Source organism: Ictalurus furcatus, chromosome 17 (genome assembly GCF_023375685.1).
Source record: "Ictalurus furcatus strain D&B chromosome 17, Billie_1.0, whole genome shotgun sequence".
NCBI classification, from domain to species: domain Eukaryota; kingdom Metazoa; phylum Chordata; class Actinopteri; order Siluriformes; family Ictaluridae; genus Ictalurus; species Ictalurus furcatus.
The window spans coordinates 21,492,852-21,515,747 of record NC_071271.1 but is presented as its reverse complement, the minus strand read 5'-3'; the positions used below and the strand labels follow the sequence as shown (position 1 = coordinate 21,515,747).

At 39.7% G+C, this 22,896-nt stretch overlaps 2 protein-coding genes across 2 annotated transcripts; both read left to right on the top strand.

The window, feature by feature from the left end:
* Nucleotides 1-790: 790 nt before the first annotated feature.
* On the top strand, nucleotides 791-11,307 carry LOC128621090 (tripartite motif-containing protein 16-like protein). The gene is made up of 5 exons (XM_053646575.1): nucleotides 791-1,370; nucleotides 2,942-3,037; nucleotides 5,569-5,725; nucleotides 6,257-6,316; nucleotides 10,345-11,307. Exons 1-5 carry the CDS (start codon nucleotides 804-806, stop codon nucleotides 10,866-10,868), a joined length of 1,404 nt encoding a protein of 467 aa, XP_053502550.1. The 5' UTR covers nucleotides 791-803; the 3' UTR covers nucleotides 10,869-11,307.
* Nucleotides 11,308-11,806: 499 nt separating this feature from the next.
* On the top strand, nucleotides 11,807-21,390 carry LOC128621089 (tripartite motif-containing protein 65-like). Its single transcript, XM_053646574.1, has 5 exons — nucleotides 11,807-13,097; nucleotides 16,632-16,787; nucleotides 17,020-17,113; nucleotides 20,456-20,515; nucleotides 20,734-21,390. Exons 1-5 carry the CDS (start codon nucleotides 12,507-12,509, stop codon nucleotides 21,255-21,257), a joined length of 1,425 nt encoding a protein of 474 aa, XP_053502549.1. The 5' UTR covers nucleotides 11,807-12,506; the 3' UTR covers nucleotides 21,258-21,390.
* The last annotated feature ends 1,506 nt before the right edge of the window (nucleotides 21,391-22,896 follow it).

Genomic DNA, 22,896 nt, shown 5'->3' with positions numbered 1-22,896 from the left:
ATCATGGAGGGGAGGTATTTCTGAAACTCAGCAACTCACAACTGGCATTCCACAGGGGTCAGTTCTGGGTCCACTCCTCTTTTCTATCTACACTACATCTCTAGGGCAGGTGATTGAGTCTCATGGCTTCTCATATCATTGCTATGCTGATGACACCCAGCTCCATTTGTCCTTCCAGCCTGATGATCCATCCGTCTCTGCACGCATCTCTGCTTGCCTTTCGGACATTTTTAAGGGCTGTACTGATTACATTCTTAAAGGTAAAGAGGAACCAGGTGAATATCTGAGAGTTCTGAGAGTCCTTAGTGCCTTCAATAGACCGATACAGTGGTCAAGAAATTCCCTCATTTTTTGCTTTCTCTGATTTCTCCTTGCTTAGTTTTGTTCATTGATGTCCTTATACAGCTGCTTCTCAATTCTGACTTCTTTATACACTTTCTTCAGCCTTTTTTAATTAGTTTTTGTGATTTACTTTGGGTTAGATACATTTTAAATGCTTCTGTGATTTAAAAAAGTGTCTGTTTTTTGCACTATTTAAAAAAAAAAAACAGAATTCTATTAATTTGAATTTTTATATAACAGTTTCTTTAAATCCTGCCCGCCCTCTCTTTTTAAAGCCACACCTGCCCTCTCTTTGCTCTCTCTGTCACACTAGAACACACACAGAATCAGGAAACTCCTTTCTGAGAAAACGAAACTCATAATATTTACAGTGCCACTCTTGGATGAGGCACTCTCTCTCTCTCTCTCTCTCTCTCTCTCTCTCTCTCTCTCTCTCTCTGTCATTGTGTTAGTCCATAAAAATGGCAGAGGCTGGTATTTCAGTAGAAAAGGATCAGTTCAGCTGTCCAGTGTGTCTGGATCTCCTGAAGGATCCAGTGACTACTCCCTGTGGCCACAATTTCTGCAAGGTCTGTATTAATCGCTTCTGGGATCAGGAGGATCTGAAGGGCGTCTACAGCTGCCCCCCTTGTAGAGAGACTTTCACTCCAAGGCCTGTTCTACGCAGGAATAACATGCTGGCTGAAGTGGTGGAGAAACTGAAAAAGACTGAACTCCAAGCTGTTTTTCCTGCTCACTGTTACGCTGGACCTGGAGATGTGGAGTGTGATTCCTGCATTGGGAGAAAACGCAAAGCCATAAATTCCTGTCTGGTGTGTCAGGCCTCCTATTGTGAAGATCATCTTAAACCTCACTTTCAGTCTCCTGCCTTTAAGAAGCACAAGTTTGTTGAAGCCTGTGCAGAGCTCCAAGAGAAGATCTGCTCTGAGCATGACAAACTAAACAAGAGCTACTGTCGTACTGACCAAAGCTTTTATTTGTGTATGATGGATGAACACAGATGCCATGATACTGGTTCAACTAAACTGGTAAGAAATGGACGGCATTGTTCTTTTCCAAGGACATTTTATCTAATTTCTATTCAAATGTTTTAATTATGACTGTCATTCACTGTGATGTGATTTTTTATTAAAAGTCAAAGGATTGTTTATAAGGAAGTGCTAAACATGTAAGACCAGTCAGTGCACTTCTAAACAGTTAACACCCAACAACCTTCTTTAAGCATTTTACAGCTAAAGTGTACAATGACTGTGTTAAAGTTGCCATGTCAGGGGCAGAGATGGTTGCATATGAAGGTTAACATTAGTGCAAAAATAAGTTCTGGGTTATTTGTGTGTCAGCTGATTGAGTACAGATGTGTGCAGTCAGTAATCAAGTGACCATGCCGTGGAAGTGACTGTGTGGGATAGGGAATGGAGTCTGGGTCCGCCATGTTCTGATGCCCTCGTCGATTCTGGGAAACAGAGCCTATGGCCAAATTCAGCGCTGACATGACAGAACCAATCAACCCCAAGCCCCTGCTTATCATGTCTGCATAATGGGCATGATAGTCTCTGCAAAGGTGTGGAATCTTTCCTCTGGGCAATATGCTTCCCAGTCAATCAAACACTGTAGTCTTCCATCCTTTCCAGGGGTCATGGGGTTCCGTTTGGACAAACAACCCCAAATGGACCATATAAATTCTCTGTGATCACAAGCCTTAACCACCCTTCTTTTTTTAATTCCAGACCCATACTTTGGGAATCCCTGTGCTAGATAGACAGGCCACAAACATTTCCAAGTCAAATTAATGTATGGTGTATATTGCAAATTTGTTTTTAAACCCTAGTATCATGCTCTGCCATGAAGTAGATAGAAATAGGCATTTAGTTTGACATTGTTTAGAAAAAGAGGCCGCAATCCTTGATGTTGTGAGAGAGACTGAGTGGGAGTGTCTGTGATCCTTGAAAGAGAAAGCACACTGACGCTTCAGAGAGAGAGAGAGAGGACATCTGCAATAATTCAGAGGAGTAGAGGGTGTGTCTGCAATGTTTCAGATGAAGAGAGCGAGTGAGCAGCTGCAATGCTTCAGAAGATAGAGCTGATGTAAGGGGCCATGAAAGACAGAAAGGCTAATGAGCTTTTAGCGATGGGAATGTCTCAGTGTAGTGATATTATCTTGCTGATACTGATAGAGGCCCAGTGTTCACCTTTTACAATGTTGACCTAGAACAAAAACCTGTTTTGAAGACATCTATATCTAGATGAACGAGGAGGAGACTTTTAAATGTAAATGCCACTACTGGAATGAGAACGTGGGCAAATGCACTGAAGCTGCCACAATTTAAGAGGGCCATTGCCTGACAGGGTCTGCATAGCTGTGAAAAGCAGTGGCTGTTAGTGCTGTATGAATATATCTATAATGTATATTATATAAAAGAAAAAATGAGAGTGCTGATGACTGGAAAACTCATTAACTGATGCGAATTTACAGTTAGAATTTTTGTTCATATTTAAACTATAATTCAGTAGAACATGAGGAAATTTTTTCTCTTTGTTTGCAGGTTACACACTGAGCTCCTGATGCAGAAATAATGAAATGTATTTTATTTGGCCTCAGAATGAGCTACAGGAGGAGCAGATGAAATCTCAGCAGAGGATCCAGGAGAAGCAGAAGAAGGTGCAGGAGCTGAAACAGACTGTGGACGCTATCAACGTGAGGACACACACACACTAAATGGCCAAAAGTTTGTGGACACCTGACATTTACATATACATATGTGCATCTCATTCCAGATTTATTCACCATTTGCTGTTATAATAAGCTCCACTCATCTGGGAAGGCTTTTGCAGGAAATTTTGGGCCACTTCAGCCTGCACTGGCCCTGCTAGCTCACAAACTTAAACTGTGAACTTAATTAAGCAATCTGACTTGTATTTTTAGAGAAATAACATTGCAGAACTCACAGAGACTGGATTCAGAAGAAGCAGGTTTATTCAGCAGTCAGCAAGACAGCAAAATAAACCCGGCTGGGCCCAGGCAGGCCCAGCTCGGCCCAGGGTTACACGCTCCACTCAAAAAGCAGAACATGCAACAAGAAACAATCGTTTACAATGTGTCTTATATACAATTAAAGCATCCATGTACCTTTAGGGAGTACCCTTATCTTAGCTCGCACCTTTTCTCTTACGTCTTTCATGATGGGCCCTTGAGTTTTTTTCTAGTGAAAACTTTTGCCTGCATCTGCTCTTCTCTTTCAAGTGGACATCATTAACAGCATCATAGTAATAAAAAGCCAATATCTGTTTTCTTATTATTTACTACACTTGGGAGGCCTCTTCTTATCTCCTACCAGCGTGAAGACCCCCCCCCCTTTCCCCCCACATCTCTCTCTTTTTCGCTGAGCCATTGGTAAGTACCACCTTTCCCTTATCTATCCTCCCTGTTGCGCTCTGTCCAGCCCTATGTATATTTTATGTGTATTTAAGTATTTTTGATATCCCTTATTTCTAGATGTACAAACTAAACCCATCAACCCTGGTTCTTCTAAACAGAACCCTGGATCGTCATTTAAAAGGAAAACAGCGACAGTTCCCTTCCCAGACTTACTTCACCAGGCCGCTTTTCAAACAGCATAAAGTGGATTCTGGCACTCAAACATGTTTAACCGTACTGCCTTTCAGGAAAGAGAGAATGCAGGCATCCACACAGACACGCATCACTGTTCCCCCCAAAGAGAGGAATTAACACATCCACTCAAACATCTGTTTCGGTGTCATTCATAAAGAAAAGATATTCAGATGCGGCTGTCCAAACGTACTACAGAATGTCATATGGCACACAACCTCCCCAGATCCCTACTGCTTCTAAGGCATCCAGGCTACCCAGATCCCCTGGGCCGTGAACAGGCAAATCATGCATCCCCCAAGATCTTATGTAAAACCCATGATTGTTAAAAAATAATTATTTTATGTGTTTTCAATTAAACTACATAAAGTTTTCCAAACTCTTCCCCTGTGTCTGTTTTACATACGCACGACTCTTCTTATATATCCCTGCAGGCTCACCTTGCTGAAGCCCCTTCGTGCATCATTTCTCAGCTCCAGAAAAAGGAGGGTCTTTCCTTTTCTTAATTTCTCTATTCTATATTTTAATATAATTTCCCAACACTTTCCACTAGATTTTGGAGCATGCCTGTGGAGATTTGTATTCATTCAGCCACAAGAGCATTAGTGAGGTCAGGCACATAGTCAGTGTTTCAATTCATCCCAAAGGTGTTCAGTGGGGCTGAGGTCAGGGCAACACAAGTTGCAAGCCACTCGATTTCTTCGACACCAGCAGTGGCAAACCATGTCTTCATGGAGCTCTCTTGAAGTGCACACAGGCGCTGTAATGCTGGAACAGGTATGAGCCTCTTAGTTCCAGTGAAAGGAAATTATAATGCTGCACCATACAGATACATTCTTTTTTTAATGATTTTCCTTTTTTTTTATTTCAGCTCAAACAAACAATCTCCAGTTTCATTTCTATTGAACATTTCTACTGAACATTTCTACTGAACGTTCCTGCTGAACATTTCTTCTGAACATTTCTACTGAACATTTCTGCTGAACATTTCTACTGAACATTTCTGATGAATATTTCTACTGATCATTTCATACAGATACATTCTATACAATTGTGTGGTTTAAACTGTGTGACAACTCTTTGAGGAAGAACCACATAAGGGTATGATGTTTAGCTGTCCACATACTTTTGGCCTTTGTACAGAGTACATGATCACACCCAATTCCTCTAGATGGCAATCACTGTCTGACCTATAGAGGGTGCAGGTTTCGTCCTAAAAGCTCGTCACTTTCTCCTTTTCATTAATAATAATAATAATAATAATAATAATAATAATAATAATAATAATAATAATAATCTTTGTTTCATAGCACCTTTCATAAAAAAGCAGTTCAAAGTGCTTAATAAAATGACAATTACATAAAAGAGTAAAAGAATAGATGACAGTAAAAGAATAAATGTCAGCATTCGATAAAAGAACATATAAATAGTTCATTAAAAACTGGATTAAACTAAATAAAATCTGAAAATACAAAAGGGGAGAGGGAGGGATGACTCCTTACAGGCTGGGATTTAAAACAATATTAGTCTCATCAGACCCTGAGATCCTTGCATAAAGACTAACACCACTGTGCCCTTTAAATGAGCACACACCCTATTACGTTTTTTCCTCTCTGTAGAGTTTCCCGTCTCTCTGTGTTTCTCCTGGATCTGAGGACTCACCCAGCTTCACTGTCCATCAACATCTCTCATTTGATGGAGTGAGGAAATCTCTCTCAGAGCTGAAGCAAGATGAGGAAATGTGTGAGGAGGAATTCAACCAAATCTGTCCACAAGGTAAACAAGCAAACATTTGTTCTGCATCACAGTAAAGAGAGGCATAAAATTCATATAACAGAAATAAGAAGTAAGCAGGAACAAGACTGCATACAATCACAAAGTATTAGCATTAGCCTTGTAAATTACATCAACATAAACTTTCTAGATAAACAAAGCCAATGGAACTTATTCATAAAACTAACCTTACTGAGCGTCACATGTAACAAATAATATGAACATTAGATAAGAACCGAGGCCTTAATTCCTATATGAAGTCCATCAGAAAGTCAAAACACATATTTTCAGATCTTCACCTGGAAAAACTGTTTGCTTGTTCTCATGTTTTGATGTTTTGAGGTGTCGCTGATTCTTACATTCAGATACTACACGGTATTTGGACATTTTTTGACAGGATCTTGTTTGGAGCTCTAAAGCTAGCTCGACTTCATGGAGATGAGCTGTCTAGGGGGAATCAAATTTTTCATTTTCGTGCTTTAAACTGTTTCCACGTCATTTTTCCGTCTCCATTTTGTCTCCGTGTCTCCACAGTTGCAGCAGTTCAGATGATTTTATCCTCAGAACCGAAGAGCAGAGAAGATTTTTTGCAGTGTAGGTGTAAAACACACACACACACACACACACACACACACAGTACACTTACTGTCCACATGTATAGGAACACCTGTACACTTGCCCATTTATGAAGTTATGCAATCAGCCAATCAGGTTACAGTGCATAAAATCCTGCAGATACAGGTCAAGAGCTTCAGTTACTGTTCACATCCAACATCAGAATGGAGAAAAAGTATGGTGTCTGTGACTTTAAACATGCCATGGTTGTTTGTACCAGAAGGGCTGGTTTTTCCAGTCTTCAACTGCAGAGGTTGGGTGAGTCTGAGCTCAGTTTCCTGTTTTTAGTTATCAGGAGTGGAGCCTGATGTAGTCTTCTGCTGTTGTAGCACATCTACCTCAAGGGTTGTTGTGTTGTGCATTCTGAGATGCTTTTATGCTCACCACGGTTGTAGAGAGTGATTATTTGAGTTACTATAGACTTCCTGTCAGCTCAAACCAATCTGGTCATTCTCCTCTGATCTCTCTCATCAACAAGGTGTTTCAGCCTCCAGACTCTCCACACACAGGATGTTGTTGTTTTTTTCGCACTATTCAGTGTAAACTCTAGAGACTGTTGTGTGTGAAAATCCCAGGAGATCAGCAGTTTCTGAAATACTCGAACCAGCCCATCCATCACCAACAACCATAACACGGTTAAAGTCCCAGGGATCACACTTTTTTCTTAATTCTGATGTTTGATGTGAACACTGAACTGAAGCTTTTGACCTGTATCTGCATGACGAGCAGAAAAGCATCTCAGACCGCATAACACATCGAACCTTTGGGATAGGTTACAACAATTCAGCTGTTGTGTCAATTCGCCATGTCATAGACCTGGCTAAATGTTGATATTCCAGATTCAGCTGTAGCTTTTTCTGGATATACACTGCATTGACTGGATCGCGAGGGCAGCAGGGGAGGAGGACTTAATGATAATGATAATGATGAGTGTTTATTGGTCACATATACATTACAACACAGTGAAGCATGCCAGGAAGCTGGGGTCAGAGTGCAGGGTCAGCCATGATACAGCTTGGAGCAGAGAGGGTTAAGGGCCTTGATCAAGGGCCCAGCAGTGGCAGCTTGGCACCAACCTTGCAATCAGTAACCCAGAGCCTGGCAGTGCTGGGACCTGAAACCCCGGACCTTCTGATCAGTAAACCAGAGCCTTAACCGCCAAGTCACCACCGTATGTCAGAAATAACATCACACAGAAGCAACTGGCTCACTTAGAAGAAGATAAACATGAAGCTTTGTGGGTCTGGTTGCGGCCCAATCATCTTCCTCTGGGGTTAAGGTGTATTATTGCTGCAGTACATTCCACTGCGTTCCTCAGCATTGGCCCAACTCGGCTAATTACTCAATATTTGGATCATTACCGTGGCAATATTGAGTGCAACTATAAGCAAGCTGCAACTGTCATACTTTGAGACACAAATAGGTATAAGTCAAAAACCATCTGTAGCGGACATGGACTGAAGCAAGTAGTGTCTGGAGCTAGTAACATCCAGTCAACTTGATTAAAGTTTTACCAACATTTCTGCCATGTATGAGTCTCCTGAGCATTTGCCCCCTGTTGGCTCCTCTCACTATCACGTTGAATGCTGGTAAATGGCCCTCTAACCTCATTCAGCACATATTCTGCAGAAAATGTACCCCTGAGACAAATAGGCAATTGGGCCTTATCATGAATATTACAGATTTTTCCTCACATTCACGAGGTTACGGACCCTGAAGCTAAAGTTAGTGTTTATCCCAGGGGTGTCCAATCTTATCCAGAAAGGGCCGGTGTGGGTGCAGCTTTTCATTCCAACAAGCAGAAGCCACACCTGAGTCTAGTGAAAGCCAAGATCAACTGATTAAACAAGTGGAATCAGGTGTGGCTCCTGCTTGGTTGGAATGAAAACCTGCACCCACACCGGCCCTTTCCGGATAAGATTGGACACCCCTGGTCTATCCTAATGACAAGCCTTGGGTTACCGTACAAATTAAAGATCTGATATAACAATAAAATTAAACCTGTTATAGGAATCTAAAATCAATCATTGGCAAAAAAAAAATTAAGAATGCAAAGAAACAATACTACAAGAATGATGTGGAAGAACTGTGCTGCACTGATTCAAAACAGTGGTTAAATCTGTGAGGGCATTAACAGATGTGGTGTCACAGGATTATAACATTTTGCAACATGAGTGTGAACACTTGGCTAAAAATTTTGCTTCCATGATCCACACTTCTCCCTTTGAAAGAGATGTTATATATAAGCTGCCAAATGGTAGAAGACCTCCCATTGGGCAAGTAAAGGCTAGACTCTGCAAAATGAATGCAGCGAAGGCTGCAGGTCCTGACTGCATTCCTCTTGGGTCTTAAAGACCTTTCATGCAGAACTGGTACCTGTGTTATGTGATATCTTTAAGACATGCATTCACCATAACATTTTTCCAAAACAATGGAATGAGGCTATAGTCAAAGCTGTTCCTAAACAAAAAGCAAAGCCAAGTTTTCCAGCAGATTACTGCCAGATCTCATTAATCAGCTGTGTTGGGGAACATGTATGAAGGAATCCTCTGAGATGCCATTCTGGAGGATACAGTTACAAAGATTGCACCATCTCAACATGAGATCAACTGACACAGCTCTGATTCAGATTCTACAATACTGGCATGAAACACTTAATAGCAACCCCAAAATGGACATACATGCTGTTTTTGTTGATTTTACTTGAGCCTTTGACACAAAGGATTGAGTCAACTGATTCATGCTCTGGCTGACATGCATGTCATGGAGCTATCTAAGCAATAGAGAGCAAAAGGTGAAGTGGGTTTCCTGTGTGTGTAACTCCTATGCAATTCCAGCTGGTGTTTCCCAGGGGGGACTTTTATCCCTTCTGCTTTTTGTCATCTGTATAAACAGCTTGGATGCATGTCCGCCTCCCTCTGTAATTCCTGTGAAATATGCTAATCATTGAGCTTCTAATGTGATCCCTACCTGGCTTAACTCAGAAGCCCTTGGATTCAGTGGCAGATTGGGGACAGGAATTTTCACTGGCAATCAATGGAGCTAAGCCCATGGATATGGTCATTAGTGCCAGGAGTGATGACAACATCCCCTCTCCTCCTTCTCCTGTAATTTCTGGTCATGTAATCAGTAGAGTCTCCACTTTTAAATCGCTTGGAGTTCAAATTTCATCTGATCTGTCATGGGACGTCCACATCAAATGTATGATTGTCAAGTCACGTCTAAGGATCTATTATCTTTGTGCAAAGAGAGCAGGTCTCCCATGCAATGTTTTAATGACTTTTTATATGACCAGTTCTTGAGTATGCAAGCCCAGTTTGGGGTGGACTGCCTAAAGGTCTCTCTGATGAGTCAGAGAGGACTCAAAAGCACTGTTGTCGGATAATAGGTATTCCGACTTCTTCTCTCCCATCATTGAGTGAGAGGCTTGATAAGGCCACCATGCGTACCCTCGCTAGCATACTCAAGGACAGTTCATTAACATTGTACAGTTTCCTGCCTGTGGCTCCAACAACCAGTTGTTCACTTCGTCGACATAGGGAATATGTTGCACCCAGAAGTACAACAAAAAGGCATAAACTTGCTTTTATACCTCGTGCTTTTAAACTGTTTTATAAGTGACATATATATGGTACTTCATGAATTGAGTGTGAGATGTTTTAATGCATTTCAGGTTGTGTTTGCTAATAGAGAAGGTAATTGGTCTTTTATTTAATGTGCATTTAAACCATTTTATAAATGACTTAGTTATGATGCATGGTTATATGTTATGTTTGACACATTTCATGTTGTGCTGCTAAAAGGAAAAGGAACTGTTCTGGGGTTTTTTGGGTTTTTTTGGGGTTTTTTTTTTGTGCTGCAATACCCTGCCTTGTCAAACTTTAAATAAATTAAATTACAAAAGTAAGTTGCATGAATGGGCAAGTGTACAGGTGTTTCTGTTACAGAGGATGGTGAGTGTAAATCCTGTGATTAATATCTAACTTGTGGACATTTTATTGTTTTAGATTTCTGTTATCTGACTCTGGATCCCAACACGGCACACCGTCAACTCATTCTATCTGAAGAGAACAGAGCAGTGTCACACAGTAGGAAAGAACAGCGATGTTCTAATCATCCAGAGAGATTTGACTCCAGGACTCAGGTGTTGTGTAAGGAGAGTGTGTGTGGACGCTGTTACTGGGAGGTGGAGTGGAGCGGTGGAGTGTCCATATCAGTCTCGTATAAAGAGATCAGCAGGAAAGGAGGGGGTAATGAGTGTGGGTTTGGATACAACAGTCAGTCCTGGAGTCTGCGTTGTTCTTCTTCCTCTGTCTCTTTCCGGCACAACAAAATTAACACTGAGCTCCGAGGTCCAGCGTCCTCCAGAATAGGAGTGTATGTGGATCACAGTGCAAGAACTCTGTCCTTCTACAGCATCTCTGACACGATGAGGCTCCTCCACAGTGTCCACACCACATTCACTCAGACTGTATATGCTGGGTTCAGGATATGGTATAACTCAGCTGTGAGGTTATTTGATCCAAAATGAAATGTTAGTAAAAGTGTTTAGAAAAATTAAAACTGAGGTATCAGATTTAAATTTGCCCTGAGCTAAAATGACACTTTTGTGTGCTCAAAATTTAATGCTAATAAATTAATAATAATATTTTTTTTTCTTGCTTTAACTTTTCTATAATTTAAAAAGTTACATAAATAATCTCTTAATACAGAATGTAGGATGTTTAGAGAAAAAATGAGAAATGTATCAAGCATGCTATTTACCTGTAAACACAAATTAATTTGTACTGTTTATATAAACTTTATTGTACTGTTATTGTACTGTTATGTGATTTACAATGTCTCAAAAAAATTCTGCTTTTCTTTGGCTAAGACTGTTTCACCTTTCAGCATTTTCTGGTGAAGGGTTGGGTTCAAATACAGCACACTCTGCAAAAAAATTATACTTACTAATAAAAAAGAAATATATATATTAAAATAACTACAATATCAAATTTGCCTGAAAGTTCAGACCCTTTGCTATGACACTTGAAATTAAGATCATGGTCATTTTCACTGACCATCTTTGAGATGTTTCAACAACCTGATTATAAAATTCTCCTGTGGTGAATTCTGTGAATTGGAAATGATTTGGATAAAAACAACACATCTGTCTATAAAAAGCCCCACAGCTAATTGAGCAAGGTGCTCAAAGTAACTCTCTAAAGACCCATAGAGATATATAGACCTATAGAGACCGTTATAAAACTGTATAGGATTTTGACAAAGCACAGATCTGGGGAACAGAACCAAAAATGTCTGCAGCTATGAAGGTCCTAAAGAACAGAGTGGTTTCTATTATTTGAAATGGAAGATGATTGAAACCACCAAGATTCTTCTTAGAGCTGGAGCCAAGAATCTAAAGGAGTCTTCAACCAGGAGAATGTGATGATAGCAAAATTCAACACTTTGGCCTAAATGCCAAGCATGAGTGTGGGTTTCTCGTTTATTGAGATCATTCTGATGTGTCGTCATTTTGATTATTGTTGTAAAGCTGTAAAGTTGTAAAGTTATCTTGATACAACATTATGCTCGTGAAATCTAGCTCATAGCTGACTGAAAGCAGGCAGGGAACTCCTGCTCAGTCACTTCAGTTTAGCTGCTTAGTGATCGTGTGGTAACACGTGTTTTCACACCACAACTCATACATGAATACAGGGGCAAAAATGAGGTGTGTGTTTGATCTTTTTTGGAAAGTCAAAAACAAGGTATGTGTGTTATCTTTTTTACTACTTTGGACATTTTAGCTTGATAATGTGATGAATGAGGAGTAGCGCTGGTGATATCAAAGTCTGGTTTTCAGACCGATTTCAAAACTATATTACAAAAACTGAAAGTGCCCCCTTGTGAACATATGTGAAAAACCCTCACTGTAATATCTTGCAAATTTATGATCACTGTATATTGGAATTACAATGATAAATGTGTGTAACCGTGTGGTTGAGTCACCTGTTAAAGGGTTAAAAGCCTGAACCTTGCCACACCCGCTCTCCGTCACATTATAACACCCACAGTAGCATGAAGCTTTTTCCTGAGCAAACGGAAACTCAGGGTGCCATTCTGAGTCTCTCTCTCTCGCTCTCTCTCTCGCTCTTTCTCTCTCTCTCTCTCAGTGTGTGAGTGTAGAAAAATGGCAAAGGCCAGTATTTCAGTATTTCAGCATCAGTTCAGTTGTCCATTATGTCTTAATCTGCTGGAGGACCCTGTAACTATTCCATGTGGCCGCAGTTTCTGTAAGGTGTGTATTAATGGCTTCTGGGATCAGGAGGATGCGAAGGGCGTCTACAGCTGTCCCCAGTGTAGAGAGACTTTCTTTTCAAGGTCTGTTCTACTCAGGAACTCCAATCTGACTAAAGTGGTGAAGGAACTGAAGAAGATTGAACTCCAAGCTGCTTCTCCCGCTCACTGTTACGCTGGACCTGGAGATGTGGAGTGTGATTCCTGCACCGGGAGAAAACGCAAAGCAGTCAAGTCCTGTCTGGTGTGTCAGGCCTCCTACTGTTTAGCTCATCTTAAACCTCACTATCAGTCTCCTGCTTTTAAGAAGCACAAGTTAGTTGAAGCCTGTGCAAAGCTCCAAGAGAAGATATGCTCTCAGCATGACAAACCGATTGAGAGCTACTGTTATACTGACCAAAGCTTCATCTGTTATTTGTGCAGTATGTATGAACACAAAGGCCACAGTATAGTTAATACGACTGCAGAAAGAACTGAACAACAGGTGAGAACTGCATGCCCTTATTTTTTTCAAGTAAATTCATACAAAATCTCTAATCTAATTTCTATCCAGTTATGTAACTGACATTCACTGTGAAGTGAATTTTTATTAAAAGCCAAAGGGTTGTTGATTAGCATGTGTTATACAGCTCAGACTAATCAGTTTCGTTTCATCAGCCAACACTGTTGTTGCAGATGTCTAGCTGAGAGAAAAAGAAACTCACAATCCTAGAGAGAGAAAATCGTATTCAGAAGAGCAGTTTCAGACAAAACCAAAGCGCATGTAGAAAGGCTCTAAAAGTAGGGCTTTTGGAGTAAGATTATATACTACATCTATCTAATCAGCTGCACAAAGCCACCAGGCACATAGACATATAAATACATAGACGCTTCATTAGCCACTTTGTCCCATTGCTGCAATACATCAACGCTTCCACCATATTGATCCGGGCAAGGCTGCTAATTTTTTCTGGATAAAAAGCACAATAACATTTACATTTCTCAACCAATTTCAATTGTTTATGATCTACTGTCACGTTTCAAGGATGGGTTCGGAAGCAATCGCAGATATATAACGCTTATTAAACAAACGAACAACAAAACAAAGACACTAAGACAACTTGGCGTAATACTGTGGCAAAACTAAACATAAACTAACCAGATCAAGTAACATGGAACACGGAAGTCTAGGACAAATGAAAGACAGGGAACCAGTGCAGACAATGGCTATATATACACAAGTGTGCTCATTAACAAACATGAATCAGGTGCAGGTGGTCATGTGACATGTAGTGCAGTGCAGTGGCTGATGGGAACTGAAGTCCAGCATTTCCTTGATATATGACATCTATGTGAAGTACAAAAAAAGTTCTGTCTCCTGTTACTTAGAAGCTTGACTTGGAAAATGATTAATTGTCATAAGGAATTGTGAAATCTCACACTCATCATGTATAGATTTGGCTTATTTTTCTTGGTTAATAATTGTGGAGATGTCCCTAATGTAATATAATTTAATGTACATGAAATGTGCGTAAAGCTTTTTCATTGTAGAAATGGCCTTTTCTGTCTTCAACCCCATCTTTTAGCTGTTCTTGTGCTCCAGGTCAGAACACACCTCGTTCACTTGGAAACTGAAAGACAGAACTGAATCTGAAGACAGATGGTTTAGGTCCATCTCTAATCCTGACAGTCTGACCTGTCCTCAGGCTTGAAGTGCTCACTGCATAACACGTATGACTCACTTCCCTTCTTACATCTCCTTTCCGCTGCCTCCTCAACTGTCTCTCATTGGGAAACCTTCAAAGTTGCGAAAAGTTAGCTCGCCAACTAAGTACAGTAAGATTCACGATATGCTCAGCCGAAACAAGGATCTTGTCATAAAAGTCGGTTTGGACAAAAATGGCAATATAGATAAAAATCTCGATTATGGTCAGTTTTTTTTTTTGATCCAGAGCAACTTACATTTATAATACTGAGCAGTTGAAGGTTGAAGGTCTTGCTCAGGGGCCCAACAGTGACAGCTTGGCAGTGCTGCACTTTGAACTCATGAACTTACAATCAGTATTCTAATGTCTTAACCACTGACCTACCACTGCCCTTTAGCTTATAATTCATAATTTTCTAATATAAACTATAATGTAAGCGGAGATTTTATAAGAAATCATGTAAACTTTATATGATTTCTTAAAGTCTCAGCTTTCAAAGCTAACTAGCGTTATCGCTAGCTATAAATCATTGGACTCGTTAGCTGAACTAGTTAGCTGTCAACATACCGTTATAATGACCAAATACAACCAGAAACAACTGTTCAGTCTTACCTGTGAAAGGCAATTCCCCGAGATCTGGTTTGGATTGTGCGACGGTTTGTACAGCCCCAAACTGCACACGAGTCAGGCATCTTTTCTCCAGTCCAGTTTTGAGAGATACGGGAAGTTGCCTGGACCAATATGGCGATGCGTTGACGTACGATCCAGTGGCCAATACGGTGTCTATATATTTATAGGCAAGATAGCTGCACAAACTCTGGCATCAATCCTAGGGCCTTATGCAACAAGTACAACATAAACAACTACATCAGATCACACAAGGTCAGATAAAGCTCACATAATATTCATCAGCACCAATAGAATTATGCAGGTTCCACTTATCTTCAGACTTTTACAAAAATCACCTCATCTCATAATTGTATGCATCTGTGCGTGTGTGTGTGTGTGTGTGTTTGTGGAAGGCATACTGCTTCGTTCCTCTTTTACTCATAAATAATTTGATTTGGCCTCTATTATAATGTCAGCTAAAATAACAAAAGCCTTTTTAATGTCCGAATATCTATGGGCTTGACACATCTAAAATTAAATCTTATAGCAAGTAACAGAAATAAAAGTACTTCCAAATCAAAACCGTATATGATATTAATGTCAACACTGTAATAACACTGTTACAGAGCTTTAACACGGTTGTGCATGCACTTTACCTGTAAAATTCTGTAAGAATTATTCAATTTCAACTCCAACATACTGTGCTAGACAGCTAAAATAACGATAACTTTGCCAATGTCCAAATATGTATGGACCCAACTTTAAATATGAACACGTGGTGTAACATCCCGTGACCCTGAAAAGGAATAAGTGGTATATAGAAGATGGATGGATGGATGGTGTAACATCACTGGAATGTGCAAAACATGTTTAAGGTGCAATCTTGTTCTGGATGTAGCTGTAGTTTGATAATGTGGACAGGAAAAAAAAAATTGGAATGTTCGGCACAAAGCCCCATCACTCATAAACTTTAGCACTTGTGAATAATGAGAGAGATGGGAATTTCATTCATTAATTCATTCATCTTCAGTGACCACTTTATACCAGTTAACGTTGTGGTGGATCTTCAGCCATTCCCGGTAACACTGGGCACCATGCACACACACATTTACACACTCATTCACATCCAGGGGCAATGTAGCTAATCCTCCTTCCTGGTGGAAACCGTAGTAAACACATGCAGACAGAATAAGAACATGTGACACTCCATACAGAACGTAACCACAGCTCAGAATTGAACCCGCTGCACCACCTAGGAAGAACACCTAGGAATAACTAAGCTTCTGGTATGGTCTTTCTTACGAACTTATTTTAAAAATTATTTTATAAATCCATTTAATTGTCTCACTCTATAGGTAAAAACTAAGAATCTCTCTGAATGTGAGTGTGTTCAGTGCAGTAAATATTTCTGAACTACCATAATTTTAAGTTTACCTGCTATTTTTACATGAGGCCAGAACTTATCATGTATATACTGTACATGCATAAAATGATTAAAATGTTATTTCACTTTGAGAGCTTCGCAAGGTATTTTTAAGGTTTTTTGTTACAATTTTTTTTTTTAATTCTGTGGAAGTTTAAAGACTAAAACATTTTTTATTTTTTATTTTAGTTAGGTAATATTTTAGTTCAGTTTCTTCATTATAACTTTAAATGTTTAGCTGCAGTTATAATCAACACACTCCTGATGTAGAAATAATGTAATGTATTTTATTTGGTCTCAGAATGAGGTAAAGGAGGAGCAGATGAAATCCCAGCAGAGGATCCAGGAGAAGCAGAAGAAGGTGCAGGAGCTGAAACAGACTGTGGACACTATTAGAAGTGAACAGAGATTACTCATACACACACAGGAGCTGAAACAGACAGTGGACACTATTAAGGTCAGACGTGAACAGAGATTACTCTCTCTCTCTCTCTCTCACACACACACACACACACACACACACACACACACACACACACACACACACATTTCTCCTAAAAGCTCATTACAGCAACAATAAATGTTCCTGTCTGAGATCACAAGTGTGTGTTTGGTCTGATTCAGTCTGAGATTCATTCGTTCCTCTCCTACACTTTTCTCCTTCTCTATTATGTGTTTCCTCTCTGTAGAGTTTCCCATCTATCTGTGTTTCTCCTGGATCTGAGGACTCACCCAGCTTCACTGTCAATCAACATCTCTCATTTGATGGAGTTTACCCACAAGGTAAACAAGCAAACATTTGTTCTGTATCACAGTAAAGAGAGGCATAAAATTCATCTACAGTGGGGGAAATAAGTATTGAACGTGTCAACATTTTTTTTCAGTAAATATATTTCCAATGAGGCTATTCACATGAAATTTTCACCAGACTTTGGTATTAATGCAAGAAATCCAGAAATATAAAGAATTCACAACATTAAAGTTATGTGTAATAAAGTGGAATGATAGGGGAAAAAAGTATTGAACATGCTAAGAAAAAGCAGTTCTCCAAGGCAAGGTAAGGCAAGGAACCAGCTGAAATCCGTAAGTAATTAAACGTCTTATCTGTGCAAATTAATATCAGCTGGGTTAGTAAATTGATGGTCTATAAAAGGGCTTTTCGTTACCAAGGTGTCACACAAGAAACATCTTATGATGGGTAAAAACAAAGAGCTCTCCCAAGACCTTCGCAACCTTATTGTTCCAAAACATATTGATGGAATCGGATACAAGACGTATTTCAAAACTTCGGAATCCTCCAGTAAGCACCATTGGGGCCATTATCCACAAGTGGATGCAACATCACTCCGTCATCAACCGGCCATGAACAGGAGCTCCTCGCAAGATTTCTGACCAGGGAGTCAGAAGAATAGTCAGAAGAGTAACCCAAGAGCCAAGGACCACTCGGAAAGAGCTCCAGAAACACTTGGGGGCAGCAGGTGCCATCGTCAGAGAGAAAACAATAGGCAATGCAGTCCACTGCTCACGCTTACCCCGCAAGACTCCATTACTAAAGAAAAGGCATGTCTATGCTTGTTTAAAGTTTGCTACAACTCATTTGGACAAGCCTATGAAATACTGGGAGAGTGTAGTCTGCTCCTTTTTGGCTGTCATACTACACACCATGTTTGAAGGAGAAATGGCACTGCACATCACCCTAAAAACACTACACCAACAGTGAAGTTTGGAGGTGGAAGCATCATGGTGTGGGGCTGTTTTTCATCACATGGTACTGGCAGACTTCATATAACTGAAGGAACGATGAATGGAGTACTTTACCAGAAGATTCTTGAGAAGAATCTGCTGCCATCCACCAGGATGATGAAGATGAGACGTGGGTGGACTTCCAGCAGGTCAACGATCCAAAGCATACAGCAAAGGAAACTCTCAATTGGTTTCAGAGAAGAAAAAAAAAAACAAGGTGTTAGAATGGTCCAGTCAATCACCTGACTCGAATCCAATTGAACAAGATTTAAAGACAATATGTTTAGAAGAATGGGCAAAAATCACACCTGAATAATGCGGCCCATTAATTTCTTTATACAGGAAGCGTTTTGAAGCTGTCATTACAAACAAAGGCTTCTCCACTAAGTATTAAATACATTTCAGTTAGCGTGTTAATACTTTTTTTCCCGTGTCATTCCACTTTATTACACATAACTTCATTTATGGACTTTAATGTTTGGATTTCTTTATATGTGTGGAATTATTGAGTTAATAGTGATGACTGGTGAAAACTTCATGTGAATAGCCTCATCGGAAATATATTTACTGAAAAAAAATGTTGATGCGTTCAATACGTATTTCCCCCACTGTAAGAGAAAGCAGGAACAACACTGCATAAAATCACAAAGTATTTAGCATGGAGTTTATTTTGTGCCAAAAGTTTCAAATAAAATAATAAAATCCTGAAGCAAAATATTAATGTTCTGAATGTTAAACATATATTGCAAATGCAAATAATGAGAATCAAATAAAATAAAAATTTTTTAAAAAAGATTACTTCTCATTCACACTCTCATTTTAGATTTTATTGGTGCAGTAAATTTTTGCTGTCCACTGCTTTAGCAAAAATTGTAATTTTTTTTTTTGCTTCTGACATTCTGTACATTTATTACAGGGGTCAGAGGGGCTGGATCTTAGAGATTTAACATGGTTCACCTTAAATCTCTATTGGTTAACTGATTTTGGAGTGGGAGGTTGATTTTCAGATATTTTTTAGAAGTTTTGAGAATGAGGAGATAATGGTGTAGGATACTTTGTGTCTCAATTAGAAAATTCCTTCCACTGCACTGAAAGATACAAAGAAAAAGTGACAGTGTGTAGTCATGAAGGAAACAGTTGCTCAATTTTATTATCTTCAGGAAGAGAGTTTAAAACAGAACAAAAAAGTGCAAAAGTGGTGCTGCACATTTGGACATTACAGATAAGCTGTATTAAGTTCAAGATAGTCGCTAAAATGCTCAAAACATTGATAGATTTGTTGGCTCTATAGAATTAGTCACTAAAGGGGCCTAAAAAGTAGCCAAATATAGCGACAAAGTCTCTAAGTTGGCAACACTGGACGCTCCATGGTTAATAGAGTGGGCGTGGTTAACTTTCAAAGCACCTCTCACTCCAAAAATCAGTTGATCAATAGACATTTAAGGCGTATACGTTCTTCTAAAACCCAGCCCCTCCCACCACAAAAATGTGCCAAAAGTCAGAAGCAAAACAATTGCCAGAACAAAAGAAAGATGGATTTCTTGAAACAAGAAAAACTGGATCAACAAAATCTGCAAATAGAAGCAAAAATGAGAGTGTGAATTTCACGGATTGGTAATGGAGGCTGGTGCAGATGATTTAATAACCAATGCACAAACAAAACACACACAAGGGTGAAGATAAGAACCTAAAATATGAAATGCAGACACAAGGAAAGACTCATGCAAACTAGATGCAAAGGACACGCAAAACAACAGCAACAACGGCAAAAGCACATCAAAGGGTGCAACACAACACAGGACTTATATACAAGTGCTCATTATCTTCCGTGAGCTTGATCTTCTGTGGTGTGTGATGTGGGGTGTACTGTGCAGGGGTATTGTAGTTCCCTGACAGTGAATGAGAAGTAATCTTGAAAATATACATTTTTTAAATTACTTGAATTCACAATATATTTCAGCTTATTTTTAAATTGGGATGACAACCCAAACAAGGTCAAAGGAACTTAATCATCCTGTCAATCCACAAACTTATCTTACTGAACTTCACATGTACCAAATATACATTGACACACTAACCAAGGTCTTAATTCCTACATAATGTCCATGAGAAAATAAACATGCATTTTATCAGAGCCTCAGCTGGGAAAGTGTTTGCTTGTTCTCATGTTTTAAGCTTTTGATGTGTCACTGATTTGCGCATTCAAATGCTGCACAGGTTTATTACATTTTTTGGCCAAGATCTTGGTTGAAGCTCCAAATCCAGTCCAACTCCATGGTCACATGTCTGTCTGAGAGCAACAAGGAATACATGTTGTCATTTTCATGCTTTAAACTGTTTTCACATCTTTTTCTGTCTCCATTTTGTCCCTGTGTCTCCTAGCTATAGCAGTTCAGACAATTTCACCCTCAGAATCAAAGAGCAAAGAAGATTTTGTGCAGTGTAGGTGTAAAACACACACACACACACACACACACACACACACACACACACACACACACACGTATTGTTTATCTGACCCATTTTTACCTGATGAGTAATATTTAAAATATTTCCTATACAGCAGCATTAGGAGCATAGAAACACAGACAGGTGTCTCACACATACTTATTATAAATCCTGTGATTAATATCTAACCTGTGGACATTTTATTGTTTTAGATTTCTGTTATCTGACTCTGGATCCCAACACAGCACACCGTCGACTCATTCTGTCTGAGAAGAACAGAGCGGTGACACACAGTGAGAAAGAACAGCAATATTCTACTCATCAAGCGAGATTTCACTCTTACACTCAGGTGTTGTGTAAGGAGAGTGTGTGTGGACGCTGTTACTGGGAGGTGGAGTGGAGCGGTGGTGTGTCCATATCAGTCTCGTATAAAGAGATCAGCAGGAAAGGACGGGGTAATGAGTGTTTGTTTGGGTACAACAGTCAGTCCTGGAGTCTGCGTTGTTCTTCTTCCTCTGTCTCTTTCTGGCACAAGAACATTAAGACTGATCTCCAAGGTCCAGTGTCCTCCATAATTGGAGTGTATGTGGATCACAGTGCAGGAACTCTGTCCTTCTACAGCGTCTCTGACACGATGAGGCTCCTCCACAGAATCCACACCACATTCACTCAGCCTCTGTATGCTGGGTTCCGGATATGGTATAACTCAGCTGTGAGGTTATGTGACTCAAAGTGAAATGTTATGAAAGTGAAATGTGAAAAGGCTTTAGAAAAATTAAAGCTGGGGTATCAGATATAAATTTTCTCTGTGTTACAATGGCAATTTTTATGGCAATAGAAAACTTACTCAATAATAAAACTTACTCAAACTCCTGTGTCTTTCTGTACTGCTGTTGGTGGAAACTCACCGTATTGTGTGCCAAACCCATTTTTATTCCTCTGCTACTAAGTGGTGAAGGCATTTATTTTCTGGTTTACATCCAGGTAACATCTCAAGAAGGTGACCGTTCAGGCGACATCTAGCGATATCTTAAAAAGGAGTGGTCGAATGTTTGTAGGATTTATAAGGAATTATCAGCATAACAAGCAGATGAACTAATTGGATCAGAATTTAACCAAACAGGATCAAGGTCACAGCAGGTTCAAAACAGTAGTTTTTTTTGTGGGAAGCATCAACCATTAAGGTGATCCCAAAAACTTTGATGTAGGTAAAATAACATGCGTTTGTTAGTTGTTGTTTTTTTTAAATATAAGATTATAAAATTATCATAACTAATATATTCCACATACTGTATGTACGATTCATATATACAAACTGTAAGACACACTATGTGGTTGAGCATCGGCTGCGGATTGAGAGGTTCAGGGGGACCAGCAGGTAATGCGAAATGTTTCTCACCTGTGCATTATTAATGATACGCTACTTATGTATGTTTCCCGGGATAGGTGAGCTTTAAAAATGAATAGGGATTAAATTGATTTGCACCCGTGGACTTGAGAGCAAAACTCCACACTCTTCAGCTCCAAATTTCTCATGAGGTGGCAAGGGCCTTTGAGGTCACCAGCGAGGTGGTATATTTGATTGGATTTAGGTCTGGACTCTGACTGGGCCATTCCAAAACCTTGAACATGTTTTTGTCAAGCTATTCATTTGTTGATCTGGAGATTTGTTTCGAGTCGTTGTCATGCTGAAAGGTGAAATTCCTCTTCAACTTAAATGTTTTTGGAGAAGCCTTAAGGTTTTGCGCCAAAATTGACTGGTATTAGGAGCTATTCATTATTCCCTCCACCCTGATTAAAGCCCCAGTCCAGCTTTAATCAGGGTGAAGTATGATGCTGCCACCACCATGTTTCACCGTGGGTATGATGTTCTTTTGGTGATGTGCTGTGTTTTTTTGTGCCAAACATATCTTTTGGTATTATGGCCAAAAAGTTAAACTTTGGTCTCAGCAGATCATTAGACATTATTCCACACAGTTTTGGGAAATTGGATGATTTTTCTAGGCTTCCGTCTTGCCACCCTACCCCATAACCCAGAGATATGAAGAATTTGGGAGATTGTTGTCACATGTAGGAAGCAACCAGTACTTGCCAGAAATTTCTGCAATTCTTTTAATGTCACTATAGGCCTCTTGGCAACCTCCCTGACCAGTTTTCTCCTGGTCTTCTCGTCATATTTAGAGGGACGTCCTGTTCTTAGTAGTGTCACTGTTATGCCATAGTTTCTCCACTTGTTTTATTTTAGAGTCTTTACAGTGTTCTATGGTATATCCAATTTCTTGGAAATTGTTTGTAACCCTCTCCTGATATTTTTCAACTATGAGATCCCATGCCTGCTTTGTAAGCTCTTTGTGTCCCATGGCTTTTCTAGTTGG